The sequence below is a fragment of the Mustela erminea genome, chromosome 5, assembly GCF_009829155.1.
Source record: "Mustela erminea isolate mMusErm1 chromosome 5, mMusErm1.Pri, whole genome shotgun sequence".
NCBI classification, from domain to species: domain Eukaryota; kingdom Metazoa; phylum Chordata; class Mammalia; order Carnivora; family Mustelidae; genus Mustela; species Mustela erminea.
In genome coordinates, this window is record NC_045618.1 from 99,104,597 (window position 1) to 99,132,186 (window position 27,590).

General features: G+C 34.6%; 1 protein-coding gene across 4 annotated transcripts in view; it reads right to left on the bottom strand.

Moving 5' to 3' along the window:
• SOS2 (SOS Ras/Rho guanine nucleotide exchange factor 2) overlaps positions 1-27,590 on the bottom strand; it is an 80,288-nt gene that overhangs the window by 24,189 nt on the left and 28,509 nt on the right. For 3 of the 4 annotated variants that reach the window (XM_032344176.1, XM_032344178.1, XM_032344179.1), the window contains exons 6-14: positions 25,301-25,444; positions 21,192-21,302; positions 17,291-17,389; positions 6,850-6,977; positions 5,671-6,326; positions 5,205-5,286; positions 4,411-4,533; positions 2,851-2,954; positions 463-685 (exon numbers count right to left, since the gene is read on the bottom strand). In XM_032344176.1, coding sequence (XP_032200067.1) covers positions 463-685; positions 2,851-2,954; positions 4,411-4,533; positions 5,205-5,286; positions 5,671-6,326; positions 6,850-6,977; positions 17,291-17,389; positions 21,192-21,302; positions 25,301-25,444 — 1,670 coding nt within the window. The remainder of the gene's footprint in view (positions 1-462; positions 686-2,850; positions 2,955-4,410; positions 4,534-5,204; positions 5,287-5,670; positions 6,327-6,849; positions 6,978-17,290; positions 17,390-21,191; positions 21,303-25,300; positions 25,445-27,590) is intronic. The other variant, XM_032344177.1, reaches the window with a different exon arrangement.

Below are 27,590 nucleotides of genomic sequence, written 5' to 3' on the forward strand. Positions count from 1 at the left end.
TCATTTTTTCTAAGAATTTTGTTATTCATTTGCCTAGCAAACCTAACCCAGTCAAGCTCCAAATTAAATTTTTGATTGCTCAGAATCTGAAAAAAAGATAAAGTCTGTCTCTCTCAATATTCTATTTACTCAGCTACCTTCAAGAGCCTACAATCCAAACTAAAACAATCTGAGGAAGTATTAGGAGGAAGACCTGGGTGATTGCCTAAAAGGTAGCATTATTGTCTATCACTCACCATGTGAAAGACTGCTAGTACCTATTTTAGGCCTAAATAGCAATATAAGACTTTTTCCTATAGGACAGATTGTAGTTAAAAATGGTGCTATGAGCTTTCCTCCAAGCCCACAAGAATAAATGAGGCACTTTAAAGTATTCATAAATAATTTGCAAAATGTTCTGAAAACAGAGGTATGGTTTAAGATTCTTGAAAACAGAGCAGCAAATAAACACTAACTGTCTACCTATAGAGATCAGATTCCAAAAGTGTCAGTTGACGTGCAATTTCTATTGGATGAAGTGTCATGAGATCAAAGGTTTCAAACTGTCCTGGTCGGCTGATATGCCATTCAATTGGTGGAGGTGGACTTTCAAAGGTAATATTATGGCTTATTCCATTTGCCTGAGCTTGTTTCTTTCTCTTGATGATCTTAGCAATTGACTCTACCCATTTCTTCATAGCTTTCCCTAGAAAAGAACACAAACAAAAATACCTTTTACTTGACAGACGTAACTGTAAATCTTTGTATAATCTTTCATCTTTACCCAGCTTCAACAATTACCAACTTATGGCAAATTTTTGCTTCACTTAATGTCACTCATGCCCTCCTTCCATTCCCTATGTTATTTTGAAAGAAATAACATAGGGAGCTTGGCTGGCTCAGTCAGAAGAGCATGTGACTCCTGATCTTGGATTTGTGAGTTTGAGCCCCATGTTTAGGCTACTAGAGATGACTTAAAATAAATAAACCTGAAATAAATATGTCATTTCATTCATATTTAAGTATGTATCTAAAAATTAAAGACTTTTTAAAATGACAAAACCATTATCATATATAAAAATGACAGTAAATTCTTAAAAATCATCAAATATCTAATTAGTGTTCAGATTTCCCTGATTCTCTCATAAATGTTTTCTAATAGTTGGCCTGTCTGAAATAGGGTCTGAACGAGTTCTACAAATTGCAGTCAATGTCTCAAGTCTCCTTTAATCTATAGGCTCTCCTTTTCTCTCTTATTTTTCCTTGCAATTTACACATTAAAATTGAATCATTCGCCTTGTGGTATTCCCCAAGTCTGAATTTTTCCAATACTATTCCTGTAGTGTCATTTGCATTGCTTCTCTGTCCGGTTTTTTCTGTAAATCAGACACATACAGACGTGATCTGATTCACGATCAATTTTTTGACATGAATACTTGTAAATATTTCTAACAGCAGCCATATAATGTCCAGTTACATCTTTGTAATATTACTAGGAGGCTGAAAAATAGTTATATTCTAATTCTATCATTCCTTCTTCATTTATTAGTTAAAATACATTTATAATAAGAAACTTTCCCTCAGGGCGCCTGATGGCTCAGTTGGTTAAGCAGCCAACTCTTGATTTCAGCCCAGGTCATGATCTCAGGGTCCTGGGATGGAGCCCTACCTAGGGCTCCGCATTGAGTGGGGAGTCTCCTTTAGGATTCTCTCTCTGCCCTTCCTCCCTGCATGTGCTCTCTCTAAAATAAGTAAGTCTAAAAAGAAAAAAAAGAAAGAAAGAATGAAACTACTTGGTTATGCTGTGGTATAACTTATTTAAGAAAGACCTCTAGACATTAACATAACCATTACTTGCTTTATCCTAATACATATTTGTATTTTAGAAATTACTTAGATCATATATAGTCCAGCATCTTCATTAAGAATATAAAACAAAAAATGTATTTGTTACCATAAACAATTTCAAGGCAAACATGATAAAAATGTATCTTAAACATCTCAAAGTTGAAGCAAAGGAATCAAATACTCTATAAAGTAAAATTCCCCTTAAGTAAGAGCAAGCAGATGAGATAAGTTAGGCTTGAAGTATTCTTACTTAATGCCTTATCCTGTCAGATAAATGTTCTTGATTCAATAATATACACTTCTTTAAATGTTCATGGCCGAGAGTTTCATTTCATGGGCTGTGTGCTAAAATTTTAGGTAAGAAACTCTTACTTTTCAGGTACTAAAAATATACCAAAAACTTCTGCAAGAGAGGTAAATATTATTTTTAAAAATTTTATTTATTTATTTAGAGGAAGATAAATAGAGAGCATGAGCAGGGGAAGGGGCAGAGGGAGAGGGAAAGAGAATCTCAAGCAGACTCTGTGCTGAGCTGATCAAGCCTGATGCCGGCCAGTTCTCACAACTCTGAAATCATGACCTGAGTGAGCCAAAACCAAGAGTCAGATTCTTAACCAAAAGAGTCACACAGATGTCCTAAAGTAAATGTTATTTTTCAAAGTTGTTAACCATTCAAAACTAAAGAGAAGGATTAAGGAGAATAAGAAAACAGGTAATACTGCACATATATTAAAATAGTTGAAAGAATGGCCACCTTGAGATGAGATAAAATTTTAAATGTATTAAGATTATTAAAGAAGACTGATGACTTCTTTTAAAAAAAGATTCTACTAAAAACTTGAAAAGGCAAGGTTCTAAGACGTCAGGTGGTTCTAACATACATGAGCTCCTTTGAGTCTATAAATCATACCAAATGTTATTTTAGTTGTTTAAAAATAACAGCTTAGCTTCTTAAAAGTCACACAAATTTAAAACTAAGCTGATGTGCAACATAAGATTCAATCAAACCTTTAAATAATATACCTCTTACACTTGAAATGAAGGATTCCAGTCTTTCTAGCAATTCCAAATCTCTTTCAAAGTCATAAAAATGGTGTTCAACCCAGTGTCGAAACACATTTAAGATCCTGAAAAAACGTAAAGAAACACAATTTCGTGAGACGTAAGCCTTCAATTATACTTCTTTCATTTCTCTAATACCATGGTAACAACTTTATATATAAGGGCCAATATAACATTCGGTCTCTAATTTGTATTTAATTAAAACCTAAGCACTTCAATGATGTAAAACAGGTCTTCGGATTAATTTATTGTTTTAAAATTATATTTTAGGGGTGCCTGGGTGGCTCAGTTGGTTAAGCGTCTGACTCCTGATTTCAGCTCAGGTCATGATCTCAGGATCCTGGGATCAAGCCAGTGTCAGGCTCTATGCCCAACACAGAGTCTGCCTATCTCCCTCTCCTGCTGCATCTTCCCCCATGTGCGTGTGTGTTCTCTCTAAAATAAATAAATAAATCTTTTTAAAAAAAGTTTAATCTGAGTGTGGGGGAGTACAAATTCACTGTAGCTAGTACAAAAAAGTTACTCCTTTATTGCTGAGGGGTAAATAAGATCATCTCCCTTTTTTAATTAAAAAGGTTTTTTAAAAATACCATCTTACACAAAGAACGACACATTAAAAGTTTTGGCTGAGACACATACAGCTGGGAGCGCTATCATTCCACTAAAACTGCATTTATTTGTGGCAATTATCCTGAAAAATAAGTAACATGCTCAGTTCCAAAGCTGCAATTTGTTAGTTAACAAAAATTAAGGCACTTTCATATTTGCAAAGAAAAAATTTAGATCATGTACAATTAGGGACTGTAAAGACTAATCAAAGGAGCCTCCAATTTTCACTGCTCAGTGTAAGAAAAAAACAACACTAACTTAGGAAACCAGACAGATACAGGTTTGAATCCTGTCCTGCTGCTCTCTCTGTATAACCTATTTCAAATTACTTTTATCTTGCTAAGTTTCAAGTTCCTCAGCTATAAAGTAGTAACTCCTGCGAGGATGAAAGAAAATTGATAAAATACTTAGGCATACAGTAAGTACCTAACCACTAGCAGCTGCTATTATCAAATACATGTTTAGAAATTACTGATTTTTTTAGATGAGTGAGTAAAAGCCTATATATTTTGGGAGAGAACGGTAGGGAAAGAGTTAAAATTCCATAAATATTATAAACTATGAAAAAGCCCAGGATTACTAGCTGATCACAAAGGGGGAGGGATGGGCAAGGTTGAGAGTAGGCACACTCACATGAAATTTCACAATTTTTACTTAATAGGTATCCTGGTCTGTAAGCACAATGTGTCGCATGCCAGAGGTATCTGATGCAAATAACACAGTATCATTTTAATAATTAAATTTCTTCAGGACATTTAAGAGTAATTTCACATTGAAATTTGGAAGTTTAATTTAACTACTATGAAGTCTAACAACAATACCTCTATCTGAATTAAGAGATAAGAACTTATATGTGTTAACTATATAATGAAAATTGAATGGTACACAAAATAAATAATATTCAGGCCAAACCTAAGTTGTACTGGTTGGACATATTCCTTGCGAAATCTTTTAAGGTCTGCACTGACAGGCTGTTCGCCTTTCTCTATGGCCAATTTATCTGCTTCAGTGGGTTCTGGCTCTGGAATTTCAAATCTAAGAAGAAAAGAAGGAAAATCAGAGAAATTTTTTGTTGTTCATATACAAATGAAAAGGATTTCAAATACAACAGAAAAATTATTTTAATTAAGCAACCTTCCTTCCTACCATTTTTGTGAAAAGTTACTGATAAACTTCCTTTCAAGTGTTACATACTGGGCGCCTGGGTGGCTCAGTGGGTTAATAAGAGTCTGCCTTCAGCTTCGGTCATGACCACAGGCTCCTGGGATAGAGTCCTGCATTGGGCTCCCTCCTCAGAAGGAACTCTGCTTCTCCCTCTCTCTCTACCCCTCCCCCTGCTTGTGCTCTCTCTCTCAAACAAATAAAATCTTCTAAAAAATTTTTAAAAATAAAGTGCCAAGTTAAAAAAGTCTCTTTTAAGGAAATATTGTTTTTTTGAACAAAAAAACATTAAGATACATACTTTAAAATTGGGTCTTTTTGATTACCACTATAAACATTGCTAAAATCAGAAGAGACCTCTGTTATAAACAGAGATTTTAATGAGCATGTTGTTTGAAAAGAATAGTAATACTACTAATTTAATGTCAAATAAATTATGTTCAAAAACAAGTTGAGCACATGCTCGGTACCCACCACTTTACAAGGAACAAAATAGTTAACTTTTTATGAAATGTTAATGTAAGTAAAATAAATATTTTTCTTACCGTTCTATCAGTAAGCTTAGCAATTCCTGTGGTTTACAAAATGAACGGTATGTAGTAAGAAAAGTACGAACAAAATTGGGATCTGAAAAGACAGAGTATAAAACAGTTTGTATGTTCAATTCAGTTTCATTAATCCAAAGTAGCATACTTTGGAGGCCTTCCTTTTTCTTTTTTCTGGTTCCTCCCACCATGGTCTTCCTGTACTCATGGTATTTCTTGATAAATGAGGATTGTTTTCTGATTCAAGATTCATAAAATTTTTGTGAATATCTAATAATTAATGAAGTTAACATATTATATCTTAGGAATATTTAGTTAGTTATTTACTCTTTTGATTCTGTAGAATTTTTTTTATATTTCAGAGAAAATCTATTTTTTCCGTTCCTCAAGCATTTTTGAACATCCCTGAAAAGCTTTACATTCTCAGCCCTCAGTAGGTTAAGCACTTGTAATGAGTTTCACATACCTGCATACATATGATATGTTAACCTTTCAATTAATTTCACTACAGTTCCTCCTTTAATAATGGGGATTCCACTTCTACTTTGCAGGTTGTCTTCAAAAACAATGTTTTCCTCAGAGTCTTTTACCACAAAACGATACACGTCAGGACTTGGTAATCTCAGTGGCTGCTCATTTTCTTCTTTCAATAACACTGAATCTAGCATTCGATCTAGTGTACTACGATAGTGAAGAGAAATAAGTGCGGCCATCCAATTATTTTTCTCTTCAGCAGACTTAGCAGCAAATATTATGCTGTTTTCATCTTTGGACACCAACTCAAAAGCATTTTTGTACTCACAAGTATCATCTTTATCACATATTTGTATTTTCCTCATGACAAATTTTTCTTTTAATCTGTACTCTGCACTACTGTAACCTGGAAGGCGTGACTGACTATGATTGGGCTTACAGCTAATCATTAAGCCATCAAAGAGAAAAATATGTCGTTCATGTTTAGCACCAATTCGTGTCAAGGGACCTTCCATAATGAATTCATTACAACATTGTCCAATATCTTTGCCTTCCCATCCGTCTATGTTTTTCTGAATTTCATTCATTTTTTTAATAGCCAGATGCTTGCTTCTTAACTGACGATTATAAAAAGGGCAAACAGGATCCCTAAAATGAAAAAAAAAAAAAATTAAGATAAATTTAGCTTTTTCAATGGCTAAGCAACCCAAATTTCTTTAATTGTAAAACTACCTCAAATCAAGTGATAAAACCACTGAATAACCAAACACCAGATTTTGTACACAACATTTACTTTCTTCTACTATCTTTGCCACAACTGATACATGCCTCAGCTACAGTACTGTGAAAGAGAAGTACTAGACTCTGTATTTCATTTCAAATGTCATATGAACTAAAATTACCAAGAATCCTAAACTTCTTGCATAATATATAAATATTAGATTTATCTTTTAAAATTTTATTACATATATCTTAACAATAAGACAATGCCAATTTTCCACAACTTAAAGACCAAACGAGAAATGTAGGAGTATAACTTTCAAAAATACAAGTATCACTACAAATAACACTTCTTTAGAAAATGAAGCATCAAAAAAAAAAAGAAAAGAAAATGAGGCATGAATGAATGAAATATATAGAAGCATTCATATTTTCAACAGTATGGAATTACCCAGGTCGGCGTCTAGGTGAATACTGCTTGTAAATTCGGTCCATACTACCTTGGAGATTCATAAGAGCAGTAATAGCTTGGTTCAAACATTCTCTGTCTTCCTGATCTTCACTACATGCTTTCAATTGCTAAGAAAAACAAACAAAAATTAAACCTGCATTGCTCAATTCCCTCCCATTCTTGTAGAGGAAACAGCAACAACTATTATAAACTCTAAATGAATTTTAAATATACTTAATAAAACCAGTTATAATTTATTTAATTATGTATACCTGATGTATACCTTATACCTTATGTATACCTGATCTCTCAAAACCATATATAAATATAATACAGATATAAAGCACTATTACCACAGCAATCAGAAAAAAAAGCAACTATGAAAACCATCTGGACATTTTCCAGACACACAAAAATAGTTTAAAATATGAAAAGCATGAACCTTACAAGTTGCTTTTGTTAATAACTACAAATGAGATAAACACACAAATTATTTCATATTCTCTAATGATTAAGTTCTTAAGTTTCAGAAATGCCAAAAGCTTGTTTATCTTTGCTATACAATATAATCAAGTATGCCAACTTTAGCACCCAATCCATCATCAACTTTTCTGCAAACAGCATCTATGAGATTCAACTGGTACTTTTTTACAACGTAAAATTCAACCATTGTAGTAAATATCAAGAAACCACGAAAGTTAATATTCTAGCTCATTAACCCTTAGAAATAAGGCTTACAAATTATATTATTAGTTCTAACAACTCTGGTTCTACTAGATTTATCCAAAAATTTCTCTTCTCTCTCACTCTCAAAGTGGAAGAAAATTTACCTTAGGATAAATAATTCAGATTGGATGATGCTCCAGTGTTTCAATTTGACAGGAGAAGTAAAAGTGGAGAATTATATAGATACTATATACAGATTATATAGATACAAAATATATTTATGCAAGAATATGGAAAACTTATAATCTTTCTGATATTTTTTCCTTCTGAAAATTGTTAAAAATTAAAATCTATTTTATGATTTTAAACTACCTTACTAGAAATTTTGTGATAAATTTTTCTTATATTCCAAGAACAGTCTGAAAACCATTCAGCAATGATACCCTTTCCTCAGCATGGAACTGAATAAATACTGTTTGAGTTCTAGGTCCATTACCTTTTTTTTTTTTTTTTAAGCTTATTTATTTTTTAGTAATCTGTACAGCCAACATGGAGCTCAATCTCACCATTCCAAGATCAAGAGTTGCATATTCTTCTGACTGAGCCAGTCAAGCTCCCCTAGGTCCATTACTTTTCATGTATATGTCCTAGAAATTATTCTCTAGAGCACAGAGCCATCTGATATTTTTTGAGATAAATGTAGAAGTCTTGCTATCACAAGATCAGCAATTTAATAATTTAAGTGACTATCATTAGAAGTAAAATTTAATCTCTAGATTAAGAAATAAAATATTGAAAGGATGAAGGGAAAATAGACAAAATACCAAAAGAAGTTTGGAAAGGATGAGTGCCTGGGTCATTCCGACCTGAAAAGGTGAAAATTCACCTTCAAAGGTGAACATTTGACTCATAATTTTTTTTCACTTATTTTACTGCTTTAAAGATTTCTTACAAATTCTTCTCAACTCTATTCTAAAATATTTCCTTGTAAATATGGATACTGATGATACAAAATGCTTCTAGGGTTTATTATTTATTTATTTATTTATTTATTCCTGCTTTTGTTGATCCAAATTTCAAACTATCTCTCATAGTAAGATTCTACCAAAATGAGAACTGCTTTTGTTTTTTGTTTGTTTGTTTGTTTTTTTAAGAGAGAGATAGTGAGGGTGCCTGGGTGGCTCCATCGGTTAAGAGACAGATAGTGTGTGTGAGAGAGAGAGAGAATGCATGAGAGTGGGTATGAATGGAAGAGGGAGACACAGAATCTTAAGCAGTCTCCATGCCCGGTGTGGAGCCTGACAAGGGGCTTGATCTCACAACCCTGAGATCATAACCTGAGCCAACATCAAGAGTCAATACTTAACCAACTGAGCCACCCAGGCACTCCAAGAGCTGCTTTTTCATTTAGGTGTTTGAGGATACTAAATTTCTATAGTCTATTTGGTCTTAAGGCTGTTCAAACTCTTACACACAAACAGCCATGTCATTTCTAAATGTCCATGTGATAGTTAAAGGTTGCCAAGGAATGAGAAAAAAAAGGTTATTTCAGGATATTTAAAGAATAGGGTTTCCTAGTGATCAAAGTAGGTAAAGCAGTGGCTCTGCCATAATCTTAGTCTACTAATTTGCTTAACATTTCCTGAATTTTTATAAACATCAGATAAATAAATATCCAAGTTAACGGTCTATAGACATTTGAAAGAATGTATTCTAAACATCTTGTATTGACATAGAAATGACCACACTGAACTACCGGCAAACAAGCCCTGCTTTCACATCCCTATCGTTTTCCACACATCTGTCTCTGGCCTTCCTTATTCCCCTGGCCAGTTAGCCTGTATGACAGCTCAAACACCTCCTCTCTCTGAAACTCTTCCTTTTTCTTCCCACTTAAAATTTTTTTCTTTTGAAATATCAAATTTATATAAAACTTATGAAAATACAAATAACTCCTGTATACCACAAGTCACCAACTTTAAACATTTTGCTACGTCTGCTTCATTAGTCCGTGCATTGAGTATATGTGCACCGCTTTTTCCCCTGAGCTATTTGAGAGTAGTCTGTGATGCTATCCCCTTCCAGTTACTTGCTGAGGAAAGAGAACCACTGCTACAAAATTTTGAGATTATTTCTGGAATATGAGGAAAACTCAAGTGATACACAAATTACTCTCAAACAGTATCATTCCCCTTCACTCCTTTAATACATCAGCAGGGCATCTTAGAGCAAAGATACTCTTTCAATGGTACAGTGATCAACTTCAAGAGATTTAATACTGATGTTCTATTATCTAATTTTTTGCATATCCAATTTTGTCAAATGTCCCAATAATGTCCATTAGAGTAATTTTCCCTCCAACACAGGATACAGTCATGTTTTCACTGGCTTTCTTTTTTTCAGTTTTATTAAGATATAATTGACATATAGCATTACAGAAGTTTACGGTGCACAACATAACGATCTGATTGACATAGGTTGTGATTTATTGTCTCTTTTAATCTGCAATAGTTCCTCAGCATTTGTCTTTCATTGCTCTCCAAAATAAATAACATACACACATACACACACCAGAATAGCAGGATAAATCCCTAAATACCCAACACCCATATTTAATTTTTTCATACTTCCCTAGACAGGGTTAGTTACTCATGCCTCAGCGATTCCACAGTACTATACTTCTTAGACAATTATTACATTTATTTGCTGTAATTATCTAATATGCATCTTCTTCACTATGCCATGAACTCTTTAAAGTCTGGCATAGGTTTTACTCATTTTTAGTATAGTACCTGCACGGTAGGTACCCAAAAGTAATAAGAATGAACGACTGTTGTATAAATATTCATAATTTTGTTAAGTGTTTAGACAAATAACAGTAAACATTTATTGAGATTTTACTCTGTGCAGGTTCTTTTAAGCATTACCTTAATCTTAGTTACAACTCTGTAAGACAGGTACTATTATACATATGACAGATGAAGAAACCAAAGCACAGAAAGGTTAGGTGGTTCACCCAAGATGAACAGCACAGTCTATATTCAAACCCATGGACTCCATGGCCCATGTTTTTTGCCACACATTATACTGCCTCTCTACAATGGCACCAGACACAACTATGCAAAATACTGGTCTATGCCTAAATCTGGTGATCATGAGTCAAAGGGGACCCCTTCAACATTAAAGCAAACTGGATAATTATGCTATTTAAGAAATGAACTTGGTGAGCTTAGAAAAGAAGTCAAAGACAATAAATGCCCTTTCAACACCTAAACTAAGCAATAAGGTGGAAGCAATCTTTCATTAGGTGCAGTATCTTATGAACTTGACTGAAGAATACATTCCTTGCTTACTGATCATTATTCTACTTAGCTGTCTGTTAAGTATATCCTGCCCAAGACTTTACACTTTGTGTAAGTATTTTCATAACTCTATTAAGACTTCTTGAAACACTTAATAATGCTTCTCTTGAATTCCTATAAAATGCTGTATCTACTGTGGATGTCTATATGCCTAAAGGTAAACTATAGTAAATTATAAATTTGTTTCTAATTCATTATACTAGGAGTGCAGTCTTGATGTGATGTAATACATGTGATCAATTCTTTTTTTGTAACAATAAAGTTCTCTCTACATTTTCATAAAAACAGTGTTTTAGTAAATTTGGTAGGAAATTCAACTCATTATAACCTATCACTTGGGGCACCTGGGTGGCTCAGTGGTTAGGTGTCTGCCTTTGGCTTGGGTCATGGCCCCAGCGTCCTGGGATCAAGCCCCGTATCAGGCCCCTTGCTCTGCGGGGAGCCTGCTTCTCCCTCTCCAGCTCCTCCATGCTTATGTTCCCTCCCTCGCTCACTCTCTGTCATAAATAAATAAAATCTTAAAAAAAAAAAACTATCATTTTTATATGTGTTTTTTAAAAAAATCATTATTATTCCTTAGGACATCCTTGAATGATGTGTCAGTACTGAAAGAGTATTTATTATGTAGCCAAATATATCTTGTACTCTTTTTCAATAGCCAGAACATTAATTTCAACAGAGATGATCTCAAGCTTTTTTTTTTTTTTAAGATTTTATTTATTTATTTGAGAGAGAGAGAGAGACAGCGGGAGGGGAATACAAGCAGGGGGAGTGGAAGAGGGAGAAGCAGGCTTCCCGCTGAGCTGGAGCCTGACGTGGGGCTCGATCTCAGGACCAGGGGATCACGACCCAAGCCAAAGGCAGATGCTTAACAACTGAGTCACCAGGTACCCCAAGTTTTTTTTCTTAAATTTATTTATTTGAGAGAAAGAGAGAGAGAGCAGGGGGAGGGACAGAGTGAGAGAGAGAGAGAGAGAATCCCAAGCAGATACCCTGCTGGATAATTTCTCTTGAGAGAAGAATTTCTATTCCTTCCATGATTAAATTTCCAAGGAATGACCAGAGAATTAAAGATTATTACTTGAGGGGCAGCTGGACGGCTTGGTCAGTTAAGCAACAGACTCTTGGTTTCAGCTCAGGTCATGATCTCAGGGTTCTGGCATCAAGCCAGGGCAGGGGGGACCCTAACACTCAATGGGGAGTTGGCTTCGGATTCTTTCCTTCTGCCTCTGCCACCACACACACACACTCTTAAATAATAAATAAATAAATCTTAAAAAAAAAATGTTAATTGGCCCTGAATACATCAATTCTGAACTGAGACCAGATATGTTCTTACCAACTGAAGGATTGAGGATATGTTGGAATATAAGAAGTATATTATAAAGTCACTTACAAATCAGGAAATGAATTGGTTTTTTCTTGCTCCTCTTACATAAGGATTAAATATACCTCAAGAAAAAAATCTATAATTTATCTGAGGAAAAAAAAACAAACATAAAATGAAAGTACTTTATGATCAACTTCAGAAGGATTAAATTTGAGGGGTGCCTAGATGGCACAGTAGGTTGAGCACCTGACTCTTGGTTTCGGCTCAGGTTATGATCTCACAGTAGTGAGATGGAGCCCCTAGTCAGGCTCTGTGCACTCAGTGCAGAATATGCTTGGGTTTCTTTCTCCCTCTGCCTCTATCTCTTCATGCTCTCTCTTGTTCTCTCTCTAAAATAAGTAAGTCTTCTTTTAAAAAGGACTGAATTTGGAAAAAAAAAAAAGAAATATATTATCCATAAGATGAACTTTAAAACTATGAAAAGTTGCTATGAATAACAACCCAACAATGTACTATGAGATAATTTCAAGTAAACAATAAGTAATTCACTACAATTTCTCATTACGTAGTTATTTTTTTATCTTGTTTATCATAAATTCTGGTTCTGGGAAATAACATTTGAATAATATTTAAATGCTATGTCCACAAATGTATCTTCTTGGCATATGATTCAAACAAATATTCAGATTGAAACAGGCTTAAAACTGCTCTAGGATCGTACTTTCTATTCCCTAAGGAATGTGACAGCCTTAAGTTACACTGGTACAGCCTTCTTTCTCATGATTCTCATCCAAAATAAGCTTAACATGAAATAAAATTTCTTTTGGATGAGTACTTAAGCCAAAGAATATCACAAAAGGCAATCTACAGAAATCAAAGAAAATATTGCAACTGGTACATATAATAAAGTATTAATATCCAGACTATATAAAGAACTCCTACAACACTACAACAAAAACACAAACAACCCCCGAAATAGCACAGGGCTTATTTTTCCCAGGAACTTACACAAATGATTAATAAGCATATGAAAAGATGCTCACCATCACTAATCATTAGAGAAATGCAAATCAAAACCACAAGGAAATACCACCTCACATCCAGCAGGACGGCTACTAACAAAACCCAAAGATATAGAAAATATCAAGTGTTGATGAGGATGTAGAGAAACTGGAATGCCTGTGCATTGCTGGTAGAGATGTCAAGGTATAGTGCTATGGAATAAAGTATGGTGTTTCCTCAAAAAATTAAAAATAGAATTACCATCTGATTCATCAATTCCATTTCTACCCAACAGAACTGAAAAGCAGGCTCTTGAGGAGATATTTGTATACTCACAGCAACATAATTTAGAATACCCAGGAAGTAGAAGCAATCCAAATGTCAAGTCATACTGGCTGCATAACAATATATCTAACACTATTGAAGAGTGTGGCTAAAATGGCTAAGAGGTGAAGTTTCATGTTATGTGTATTTTATAATTACAAACTAATGTTTTAAAAGACCAACAGTATCACAGTAAGAACAAAGCTTCTCTTCCTCCCATGTAATAATCCGTTTAGCTTATGTCTAGAATTAGTTCTTATTCCAGTGTTTTTCAAACTGCATGTCATAATCCATTAGGGGATCATAATCCTTTTTAAAAGAAAGAAATGGAATAGAAGAGAAACAGATTTCTTGCAGATACTGCAAGAAATGGTTAAGTAGCATTTCATGAAAGTTTTTCTTTCATATATATATGTGTGTGTGTATATATATGTACACACACAGCATGAAATTAAATGCCTTTCTTACTAAGGATTATTCCCACTATGTAATATAAGGACTGATTACCAAGGGCAATAAATGCTAACAATTGGCCCACATTCTAGAATATTTAGACCTTTCTGATCTCACTAATTGAGTTTTATGCTTACTGAGAACCAGCAATATATGTTTCCAAACATGTTTATGCAAGTTGTGCTTATCATGTAATTATGTAATTTAATTACTCATTATATAAGTCAAAGAAATAAGAGTATAAAAGGAGATATTTATAGGGGCACCTGGGTGGCTCAGTCGGTTAAGCAACCGACTGATTCCAGCTCACGTCATGCATGATCTCAGGGTCATGAGACTGAGCTCCGTGTTCAATTCTGCCCTCAGAGTGGAGTCTACTTGAGATTCTCTCTCCTCCCTCCTTCTGCCTCAAAGTCTGTTCCTGCTCTTTCTAAAATAAATAAAATAAAATCTTTTTTTTTTTAAGAAGATATTTATATGAAAACTCAAGGCATTTTAAAGGCAAGCTCCATTAAAAAGGTATAAGGAAGGGCGCCTGGGTGGCTCAGTGGGTTGGGCCGCTGCCTTTGGCTCAGGTCGTGATCTCAGGGTCCTGGGATCGAGTCCTGCATCGGGCTCTCTGCTCGGCAGGGAGCCTGCTTCCCTCTCTCTCTCTCTCTCTGCCTGCCTCTCCGTCTACTTGTGATCTCTCTCTCTGTCAAATAAATAAATAAATAAAATCTTTAAAAAAAAAAAAAAGGTATAAGGAAGATACTATGAAAGATTTGGAAGAATTGTTAAGAACCTAGGTTTCTGGGCGCCTGGGTGGCTCAGTGGGTTAAGCCGCTGCCTTCGGCTCAGGTCATGATCTCAGGGTCCTGGGATCGAGTCCCGCATCGGGTTCTCTGCTCCACGGGGAGCCTGCTTCCTCCTCTCTCTCTCTCTGCCTGCCTCTCTGCCTACTTGTGATCTGTGTCAAATGAATAAAATCTTAAAAAAATACAAAAAAAAAGAACCAAGGTTTCTGCACTCAAGCTGTCTTTACAAACATCTCCAAATTCATGTACCATCTAAAAAGAAATGGAAAACAGAAATCACAGAAGATAATTTTTGTGATGTATGTAAGAAAGATTTATGTTCAAGAAAAGATTTTACAAGTCAATACATTAGCACATAAATACATATAAGTCAACAGATAAGCACATAAATACATATAAATGTTGATCTATAGGGGTTTTGTGGTTATTTAAATAAAATGTATATAATATTTTTAATGATTTTTTAAAGATTTATTTATTTGAGGGAGAGTGCATGCGAGGTGGGTGAGGGGCAGAGGAGAGTGAATGCTCAAGCAGACTCCACACAGTGCAGAGCTCAATATGGGGCTCGAAATCAAGAGTGGCTGCTTAACTGAGTGAGCCACCCAGGCATCCTGATTCTTTAATTAGCTGACCAACTCTACTGGTCCCAATTACAATGGTTAAGAGAAGATGGAGTCTAGTGATTAACTGGTAGCAAAGTAGCGAAGGCCTCAGGATGAGTTAGGTCATCACAGTTAATGCCCTGATCTCAGATGCAGACATAGTAGCTGTAAGATCAACCTTGAAGGTTTTAAAAGCCAATCATTCATACAGGGTAAAAAATAAGCTTCAATTATAAAGTCAAACCAGAATTTTTAAATGTTGACAAATACTTGAAGGCAGTTTTAAGTCTAATGATAGGACTTCCAATTAGACATGAACACTATCCAAAAAAATTTTAGAAATCCAAACATACATCTGGGGCAGCCAATTTATTATTCATATGAAGCCTGCAATCATTTTTATGAGTTCTTTATGGATTCATGAATTCCCAGAGAGAGATTCAGAATCAAGTTGTTCATCTACTTGTGCTCAAAAGCTTGTGAGCTTCAGCATCACATATTATAGGTAATAAGACTTAATAAAAGAATTCTTGAGCTAGCTATTCATTAGAAATCACCAAATGAGGGGCACCTGGGTGGTACAGTGGGTTAAGCCTCTGCCTTCGGCTCGGATCATGATCTCAGGATCCCAGGATCAAGCCCCACATTGGGCTCTCTGCTCGGCAGGGAGCCTGCTTCCCCCTCTCCCTCTGCCTGCCTCTCTGCCTACCTGTGATCTCTCTTTGTGTGTCAAATAAATAAAATCTTAAAAAAAAAAAAAATCACCAAATGAATTCCTTGCCTAAGTGCCTACAGGATACAGAGTTATTCTGGCTTTTTAACATTATTACTAATGAGTTAGATGGAAAAAATCTGAACAGGTTGTCTACACCAACAACTTGGTACGCTAAAGAAGTATAAAATACATAGGCAGAAGGCTGTCTAGCTTCTAAAAAGCAATTTTAAAAGTTGCAGAAGAAAATTTTAATGAACAAGATATTTTGAAATAATGGGGCACCTGAATGGCTCAGTAGGTTAAGCATCCAACTCTTGATTTTGGCTAAGGTCATGATCTCAGGGTTGTGGGACTGAGCCCCACGTTGCAGTCTATGCTCAGCATGGAGTCTGCTTATCCCTCTCTCTCGGCTCCTCCCCGCCCTTGCGCTTGCTCTCTTTCTCTCAAGTAAATAAATAAAATCTTTAATAAATAAATAAATACATAAATACATACATAAAAAGAGTTCAAGTTTTAACATAATTTTTTGTTAGCTGTTGCTTTTGTTAGGGTCCTAGCTAAGAGAGGACCCTTTTACTGCATGGTAAAAAAAAAAAAAGTCAACTTTAAAAGTGCTTTTTTAATAAATTAAAACAAGATGGAAATTTAGACCAATGTTATACATAGAAGTTATCAATTACTTCCATCAGAGTTAAATCACTGTTACTGTGTGCCTCCAAAGAGTAATAAGAAAGTAGTCTATGTTAGTACTTTGAAATTCTATATTATGAAATGACAGATAAAGACGTATTTCCCTCTTCCTACCTTTGGTAATGAAATGAAAACAAAAAATATAGGCTCTTTGGAAAAGAAGGTAGACATTTAAGATACTTTATTTTTATGAATAAAAAGCATTAAAAATAATACGACCAGATCAAAAACTAGTTCTTGGGGTACTTGGGTGACTCAGTCAGTTAACATCTGCCTTCTGCTCAGGTCACCACCCCAGGGTCCTCGGATTGAGCCCTACCTACACTGGGATCCCTGTTCCTCTGGGAGCCTGCTTCTCCCTCTGCCTCTGCCCTCCCCCTTGCTCATGCTTAGTTTCTCTCTCTCTCAAATAAATAAAATCTTTTGAAAAAAAAAAAAACCTTGTTCTTAAGTCTCATAAATGCAAGTACTTTTGGCTCAGGAAGGTTTCACCTTACCTTTAATAATTCAAAATAGTGCCAACAATGATAAACAGGCACCAGCATAAGGCGTGGAAGGACATAACGAACTGCCTCTTTAAAACCATCAGCAATGGACTGCAAAGCAAAAAGATACAACTGTATATCTCTGGTATCAAGAATATATAACAGCAATGCCTAACAGAAATGCCTTATAAAAATACAAGATACAGACTTAACCAAAACCATAACAGAAAGCATGTTCTAAATGGAAATTAAAGTGCTATAAAATGAAGGGTTTTTTCCTCCTTTAAGTTATTAGATAGATACATACATTTCTTCATCTCTTAATACAGCAAAAATAACTTTCACAGCAGTCCTATACAACTTTTCTTCAAAAGCTTTTGCTTCCCCATACCCTGAAAAAATTTTGAAAGCTATATACTCTCTTGTATATTGAAATGTTTTAAGTTTAAGTGGTTATGAAGGATGTACTTTTTGGGATACTATATATCATAGATGTGACTTAAATATGTTTCACAAATGATGAAATAAACCTCAGATTTAGCTTATTTATTTTATGAAAAATACTTGTCATATAACTACATTGACAAAGCCAATCTTCACTGCCAAAATAAAGAGCTAGATCAGACAATTTCTGCACAAAGTCTAACTTCATTCTTACAGCCAAACATATATATTGTTAATGTCACAGTTCGAAGTACAGGAAGCATCTGGAAGAATCTCTAACTGCTTCTAACTCCTTATCCCCAGTATGAGAACTTCACAAGCCTCCCCTCTCCTTTATTCTAATACCCAGTGAATGCTGAGATACTTTTTAAAATAATTAATTTTAACTCTTGTAAATGATCTCACTTCTTTTTTTTAATTTTTTATTTTTTATAAACATATATTTTTATCCCCAGGGGTACAGGTCTGTGAATCACCAGGTTTACACACTTCACAGCACTCACCATAGCACATACCCTCCCCAATGTCCATAACCCTACCCCCCTTCTCCCAACCCCCCTCCCCCCAGCAACCCTCAGTTTGTTTTGTGAGATTAAGAGTCACTTATGGTTTGTCTCCCTCCCAATCCCATCTTGTTTCATTGATTCTTCTCCTACCCACTTAAGCCCCCATGTTGCATCACCACTTCCTCATATCAGGGAGATCATAAATGATCTCACTTCTTAATTCCTTGATATGGCAAGATATAGTTTGATATGACACGACATTTTAGCTACTACAAGTTTTTATTTTTAACACAATTACCCTATCTCCTGTTTTTAAAAATCCTTTTGCTTTGCACTCAATGAACTCTCCTATAAGAGCAAAAGGTTTTTGTTCTCCCTGGCTGGGACCCTGCAGGTCTTTATACCTTGGATCAATGCATAATGGGAAATTCAATATGGCAAGCATAATGCATAAGAGAAGTTGAAAAAGAGAATACAAAAACACAAAAAAGGTAGCAGCCAGGCTAGAAACTGATTCCCTTATGACTGTCTGTGCCCGTATATCACCTGAAAAATCTTAGCGTACAGCTAGGCATACCCCAGTTCTGAAAACTAATTATCTGTAGAATAAATGATTTTCTGAAATTTGAGGGATTTAAAAGTTACTCATGTTGATTTTAAATGTCATCAGGTTGACTTATTTAAACGGTTATTTCTCCTCATCAGATAAATAGAGACAACAGCAATATATGTGGAAAGAATCTCTTATGTTAATTCTTAAAAGTATCCTCACAGGCAAACACTCCCATAATTCTCATAAATTGTTAACTGAAGTTAAATTATAGCTTGTTCAACAGACCTATTACAATTATATGCTTAGTCAATTTATTTTCCTAAAGATTAATTTCTTTCATCATATAATGAAAGATAGTGATGTGAATCACCCGATTTATTTTTATATATTTTATATATAATGCTTTACCTGGAACCAAGATGAAACTTTAAAATTAAGGTCTATAAGATCAGTTATTTTGTTAACTGGCACTGAAATGGCTACTAAAGTGTATCCTAAAGTGCTAATGCAATGTGTATTTATAGTGAAGAACTAAAAATAAAACAAGTTAATGAGTATTTTAATATACGCCAAATGTACTTAGTGTACTTCCACTTGATTTTCACAAAAACCGTAACAGATATACATTATCATCATGTCAAAATTAGCAAACGAAGTCTCAGAGGTTAAGTGACTTGCTCAGGATACCATAATTATTGATTGGCCCAAAGGCAGAAGTTCTGACTTCTAAGCTAATATTCTTAGAGTGCACTACATATTTCTGAAGAAGTTTTTTGTTTTATGTTTTTTTAATGAAGCATTACCTTCTTCACCTTACCCTGAATAGATCTTTGTAAAGTTAATACAGTACAAGTGAGTTTGGCATGAAAAGGGATTTTATTTAAGTGTTTAAATTTCACTGTATATCTGGAGTCACAGTTAATGAGTCCAAAAACATTCAAATCCCACAGTAAGAATTCCTAATAAAATAGGAATGAAACAAATGTTGTGAGTACTTTTAATGATTATGCAAAGATCTTACAGGTATATTGTCCCATTTAACTAATACTTACTTTATGGTTTATATGAATATATAGGATTTAGCTTAAGAAAATTATTTCTTCATTGAAGTAAGTTTTGAAAATTAGGTTAATTTTATTCCAAGTTGACAAGTTATTGAATACAGTAGAAGACAATAATGGGAATTTACAGTAAAGAAGGCAGGGAGAAGATTTTAAGGTCAGTTTTGAACACGTTATATTTGAAATACTTGTGGGATATCCAAGGGAGTTAGTTCAACGGGAACCTGGTTATATGAAAGTGTAAACACACACACAGTGCTCATAAGAGTGTTATGGCTTGAAAATACAAATAGGAAGTCACCAGCATACAGGCAGCAGCTAAAGCAGAATGTACGGATAGTCACTCAAGGAGTACAGCAGGGCAGAAGAGGGGCTGATAATTGAAGCTGAAAAACATCGGCAATTATGGAGACTAAGAAATGAAAGAAGATCAGAATTAGGAGGAAGTATCGTGGGAGCCAAAAGGACAAACAAATAGTACAGGCATAAATAGGAAATCAAAATATCCACTGGAAATCAAAATATACAAACAATGACAATTAAGCTCATTTTAAAGGCAGCTTTTAGTGTTCTAACCTGATCAGAATACAGATGGTAGCAGTTTGATAAAGAAGGGTAAAAAGTAATATGAAGATAATTAGCTAAAAACGAAAAAAAATGAAAGGGGCAACGGCTAGAGCGAAGAAAGTTTTGTTTATTTGCTGGTTTTAGGACAATAAAGACCATATTTACATGCTAAGGGAAGAGAGGTAGTCTACATGCAGAATGTTTCTACAGCAGTATAAAGTCAAGGATCTATGCCAGTGTAACTAACCTTTGCTAACTGAAAGAGTTAAAACGTAATTCTGTCTCTCCACTTTCTTTCATTTTATCTAACTGCATTACTGAATCAATTAACTTGTATAGTCCCCATTAATATCTCCTTTAAATTACAGGCCTGGTAGAGAAGTCAGTATGGATATTACATGAGGATATTCTCCAGTCTTTATGATTTCTGTTCCTGCTCCTGTAGGGAATGAGATCCTAAAAGAGCTCTGCATATTAATTTCTATATCCCAGAACTAGAATGTGCCAGATTCTTGCAGTCAATCAGTATGTGTAATAATATTCCATAAAAGATTTCTACATTTAGGACAGACTGAAAGAACTTGAAACAAAAAAATAGAAGATAATCTAAAACAAGCTTACAATGAACAGATTTTGAAGGACTGGTGAATTAGTTCTTTATGTGCTTTGTGAAAGGATTCCAGAACTTACAAATGTTGAAGAATAAGATGGTGAGTTATTTCTTCGGTTGCTTTATAAAAACAAAAACAAAAACAAAAAACAAACATTCAATTTAAGTTTACCTGAAAGTGTAGAGCCACTGCAGGTCTGGCCATCAGCTTACTGAAATGTTCATTAAATTTTGGAGAAAGAATGTCCTGTGATAATGTTTCATAAGGATCAAATGCTTGCTCCTATTTTTTTTTAAAAAAGGAGAATGTGTTAGGTTTAAAAGAACATCTTTTCTACTAATATGGCAGATTATCTAATAGTAAATTTTTATTCAAGTTCTCAACTAGGTTTCAAAACTTTTGGGGGACAAACAGTAACTTGCTTAAATTTAAACTTAAATTTATGCTTAAATTTAAGTTTAAATTTAAGAAATTTTCTTAAATGTATGTAATGATCTTGAATGATACACGATCTTAAAACAGGTCACTGAATTTGCGGCCATAAGTTATCCAACTATTAAAATGCTTATCCACATTTACTTCCAGTAAATGAAGAGTATTTATTAGTAAAACAAGGTTGGGATTTGAAATTTCAGTTAGGCTTACCTAGGTTAAAGTGAGTTTACACCGAAGACACTCTCTAAGGAAGCAAAACCTGGTACTACTATTTTATCCACTCTACACTTTTCAAAATCAGAAAAAGAAAGCAAAGACTAATATATAGTAAAATAACAAGACAAAAATTGTCCATATTTGTAAATGTTTGTATTTCAATAAATTTCTATTACTTGACAATAATTCAATATTCCCAGTGTTTAGTTATAACTAAGAGACTTGTTTCATTTTTGTATTTTAAAAATACTGTATGTTTTTCAGAAAATAACAAATATTGGCGAGGATGAGAGAAACTTAAATTCTCATCTACCCGCAGTAGAAATATAAAATGGTGTAGCTCCTGTGGAAAACAGTTTGGCAGTTCCTCAAAAAGCTAATCAAAGAATTACCCCATGACCCAGCAATTCTACTACTGGACATATAATCCAAAAGAATTCAAAACAGAGATTCAAACAGATATTGTATGCCAATGTTCACTACAGCATTATTCACAATAGTCAAAAGATGGAAACACCATGTGTCCATCATCAAATAAATGGATAAACAAAACGTCATATAGATATACAGTGGAATATTACTCAGCCATATGAAGAGATGGAATTCTGATACATGCTGTGATGGATGAACCCTGAGAACATGTTAAGTGAAATAAGCAGACACAAAAGAATATTGCTAGGATTCCACTTATATCAAGTATCTATTTTCATACAGATAAGAAGTAGATTAGAGGTTACTAGGGGTTAGATCAGGAGGGAGGGAAGAATAGGGAGTTACTGCTTAATGAGTACAGAGTTTCTGTTTGGGATGATAAAAAGGTTTTAGAAAAAGACAGCAGTTGTATGGTTGTATAATATTGTGAATTTAATCAATGCCACTGAATTATATACTTAAAAATGGTTAAAATGGCAAATCTTATATAAAGTATATTTTAGCACAGCAACAAAATAAAAATTAAAAAATACACTGTTTTTGAACCATGATATCTTTAAAAGAATAGCAACCAACCTGGCTACAGATTAATATGCTAAGATATCACAATTTAAAAACTTGCTAATAAAAATTAAGGCTGAATATTTTGCTTAGGTATCAGTAAGCGAATACTCTTCTACTATCAGTTTAATTGTCTCTAAAATGATGTAATAAAAGTGATCTATATTTTCAAGAAAATATAGGCAAAGATTGTAACATTAGAAAATCTTTTACATGAAAACAAAAGAAAGCACTTTTATTGTTGTTGTTGCCATTTTCCAACAGCAATAAAAACAGCCAATGAATATACAAAGATGTTCCCCATTAGTTTTAAAAATAAAAGCTTTTCTCAGGGCGCCTGGGTGGCTCAGTGGGTTAAAGCCTCTACCTTCAGCTCAGGTCATGATCTCAGGGTCCTGGGATCAAGCCCCGCATTGGGCTCTCTGCTCAGTGAGGAGCCTGCTTCCCTCTCTCTCTCTGCCTGCCTCTCTGCCTACTTGTGATCTCTGTCAAATAAATAAATAAAATCTTTAAAAAATAAAAAAATTAAAATAAAATAAAATAAAAGCTTTTCTCCCCCTCATTAGACTGGCAAAAATGAATAGAATAACAACTGGATTTGTGGGGAAAAGAGCAGTATATGTTAGAGCTTATTTGGAAGTAAATTTGGTAAAATGTTTTGAAGTTCTAAAAATGTCCTATCTTTAATACTACAATTCCACTTCTAGGAATACATCCTAAAATAATTATCAGACTATGAAGACAGTATAAATATATTTGTTGTATATTGTTTACAATAACAAAAAATGGAAACAACCTAAATATTCATTTATTAATAGTAAGGAGTTAAAATATGTTATGGTGTCTCCAGATAATATGGTACTGATTCAGACTTAAAAAACAGTGTGAGGGGGCGGGTGAAATAGGTGAAGGGAATTAGAGGTACAAACCTCTAGTGAGTAAATCACAGGGATGAAAAGTACAGCATAGGTAATATAGTCAACAACACTGATAATGTTGTATGGTGACAGAAGAGAACTATACACTTGGCAATGAACACTGTAAAGTACAGAACTGTTGAATTTCTATGTTACACATCTGAAACTAATAAAACATTGTATGTCAACTAAACTTCAACTGATATAATAAAAAAAAAAGTGTGGAAGTCTTTTTATTAGCAAGGAAAATGGAAAATGTTCATGATATATTAAGAATAGGAGACGGGTGCCTGGGTGGCTCAGCGGGTTAAGCCTCTGCCTTTGGCTTAGGTCATGGTCTCAGGGTCCTGGGATCAAGCCCCAAGTCAGGCTCTCTACTCAGAGGGGAGCTTGCTTCCCCCCGCCCCCCCGCCTGTCTCTCTGCCTACTAGTGATCTCTCTCTGTCAAATAGATAAATAAAATCTTTCGGAGAAAAAAAAAAAGCAGGAAAAAAATAGTAACAGTCTGTTTTTGTAAATACACAGATTTGTATCTATATATAGAAAAATATTTTTTTTTTAAAGATTTTTATTTATTTGTTATATATATAGAGAGAGATACAGAGCGCAAGCACAGGCAGACAGAGTGGCAGGCTAGAGGCAGAGGGAGAAGCAGGCTCCCTGCGGAGCAAGGAGCCCGATGTGGGACTCGATCCCAGGACGCTGGGATCATGACCTGAGCCGAAGGCAGCCGCTTAACCAACTGAGCCACCCAGGTGTCCCTAGAAAAATATTTTTAAGGATTAAATAATATATGTTGTATGGGGTCCCTGGGTGACTCAGTGGGTTAAAGCCTCTGCCTTTGGCTCAGGTCATGATCTCGGGCTCCTGGGATCAAGCCCCACATCGGGCTCTCTGCTCAGTGGGAAGCCTGCTTCTCCCTCTCTCTCTCTGCTTACCTCTCTGCCTGCTTGTGATCTCTATGTGTCAAATAAATAAATAAAATCTTTAAAATAATATATGTTGTAAAGATAAGTTATCTCTGGGTGTTGCTAAATTGAGTGACTTTCATTTTGCCTCTATTTTTCTGAGTATTTTTACAATGAGCTATATTATTTTTATAATCATCACTTAAAAGAAAAAATGATTTTCACCTTGGGAAAAAAATTAAAATATAAACCTCCTTTTCAATTTTTGGAAATTAAGACCAAAATCTACAAAAGCTAAATAGCTACGGTCAAAAGAATCTATTTTCTTTCACCTTAAACACATGTGCCATTAAAAAAAGTCCTAAATGTCGGGGCACCTGGGTGGCTCAGTGGGTTAAAGCCTCTGCCTTCGGCTCAGGTCATGATCCTGGGGTCTTGGGATCGAGCCCCGCATCGGGCTCTTTGCTCAGTGGAGAGCCTGTGTCCTCCTCTCTCTCTCTGCCTGCCTCTCTGCCTACTTGCGATCTGTCAAATAAATAAATGAGACTCTGGGGGGGGGGGGAGTCCTAAATATTACTACCCAACCAACTTTCACTATAAATATTATCATAAATACACTATAATATACTATAAAATAAGTGTCACTAAAAATATAGACAATGTAATTTCAGTTTGCTACTGGTTCAGTCTGAAGTATTGTTTTATAGCAGTCAGGAACATCCTCTAATTTTCACAGAGAATATCTTACTAAATTTTTTAATTCACTATCTAGAACTTCAATGAGAATTACAAAATAGTTTTGTAAACTTACTTCTGCCAAATCTTCAAAACAGCTTCCAGCTAACGGATGAGGACTGCTTTCATCAGTCATTTCAACTGTGTCTTCAATCAAACCTAAAAGTTTCACAGTTAATTCATGTATATCGGAAATGTTACTGAAAATCCTGTCAATATCCTGAAAAAAAGAGAAGTTAAGACACGTGAGGTTGAAATAGTTTAACAATTACTAAATATAAGTAATATAAGTGTTAAGGGTGCATTTTCATCCAACTGCATACTAATATATTCCAAGGCATATATTCTATAACAAAGCATAAGTCCATCATGAATATAAAAGCAAAATTTAAAAAACCTTCTGGATTACACGCAGTAAATTTATTGGGAAATACAGATTGCAGATAGTTTTGTTCAACAATTCTAGAATCTCCTATAGTGAATAAATCTAAGCAACTCTTTATATAGAGAATTCCGGCATTTGAGTATTTTAAAATTGGCTAAAAGGATAAAAACCTTTATCAAGATTTTACAGAGCTAGTTAACAAAAGCTGGGTTCAAAATGAAGACATGACTCCTAATCCAAATACAATCGAGTTTCATAATTTGTGACCTGTCTCCTAAATTTGGGGACGAATTAAGACTTAATTCAAACTTCCATGTGTGAATTACATCTGAATTAAGAAATGTTAAGTCTTCTGGACACAGACCATTATGACTAATTATGCAGATTATGGTCAACTATCATCACTCTTCTATCTTGTAATGGAAACATTACATGCTATGGAACGTAACAGACCTGAGCATGGATCTTGGCTCCATACCTGTTAGATAAATGACTCTGGAGTAGATCACTTACTGTGTTTCAGGCACTATTGTAAGTACTTGACATGTAATCTCCTAACAGCCTTATTAGATAGGCACTATGATCATCCTCATTTTTACAAATGAGGAAACCAGCTCAGAACAGTTAAGTAATTTGCTCAAGGTCACACACCTGGTCTATTACATTCATTCGTAAGGTTCCTAGTAGGATTAAATGAGATGGTTTCTACAAACTGCTCTTGGCATATATTAGGTTCTCCACAAATGTGAGCGAGTGTCTTGAAGACAAAGGGGTAGGGCCTAAACGAGTAAATTAAGATTAGTTTTAAGTCACTCATTGCTTTATCAAATATTTGCTGAATACTATGCTCTGATCTCAGATGGTCTTTACCTCAAAAGTTTACAGTATTTTGAGACTAAAAAATACAATAGAAAAAAATATAGTAAATATAGTAAATCCATATCTAAAAGGATACAATATGAAGGGAAAAAAGGAATTCCCTCTTTCTCTTAACCCTTCAGTATCATGAAATTTTTTGCCAAATCAGCACTATCAGTGAGAAGAGATCCCATAAAAACTAATTCCTGAGGAATGAAAACTAATGGGGCAAAGAAGATAAAATAAGCTACCAGTATCTGCTAGGTATTTATTTTTAGAACCAGTTATACGTGGTATAAAAGAACTCAAGTTCAAGATCAACCTCTGTAACTAACCTACCAAATTATAATCATTTTGTGTAAATTTCCTCATCTCAGTGAGGTAGAGATATTAATACCTGTTTTATCCATCTCAGAAGAGGTTATAAGGGTCACATAAAACAGACAGTACTTTGAAAATGACAAAATGCAATTACTTAAAGCAGTGTGTCCAGTGGGAGCTGCTACAAAACATTAAACGTAAGTACCAAAAAAAAAAGCGAACTAAAAAACCTTACATTATCACTGAAACTCATGCTTTGGAAAAGAATCAAAGAGGCTAAATCACTTCCTAATCTTAAACACTCAGCCAGCTGTGTCTGTACATTCACTCATGTAACAGTTATTTGGGGGAGGAAGTCAGGAGGTAGGAAAAAAGGCTGAGTACTTAAAGTGAAGGGCAGACACAGACATCTAAGGAAAAATAAGTCATGGGATGAAGGAAGGAAAGGAAAAAAAAACTTTTTAAAAAAGACACTATTTGTCTAGCTTTATTCCTTAAGTTGACTTTAGAAGCTACAGTAGTTAAGAAAAAGAAGGACAAGGCTCCCATCCTATTTCCCACCACTTCTATCCCATTTTCCAATGGAATAGCTCTTTGTTTATATGGCACTCTGCATAAACTTCTTAAAAAGTTCCACTGTTAAAACTTTAAGCCACTGCCTTAAGGTACCTACCAAAGACATGAAACAGTATTAAGTCTTTCTTTTCTAGACCATACATCTTTTTCACTATGTGAAAACGAATGATTATAAACCTCAAATCTTGCACAGCAGAATTATTTCATTCCCATGTAGTCCCCCTTT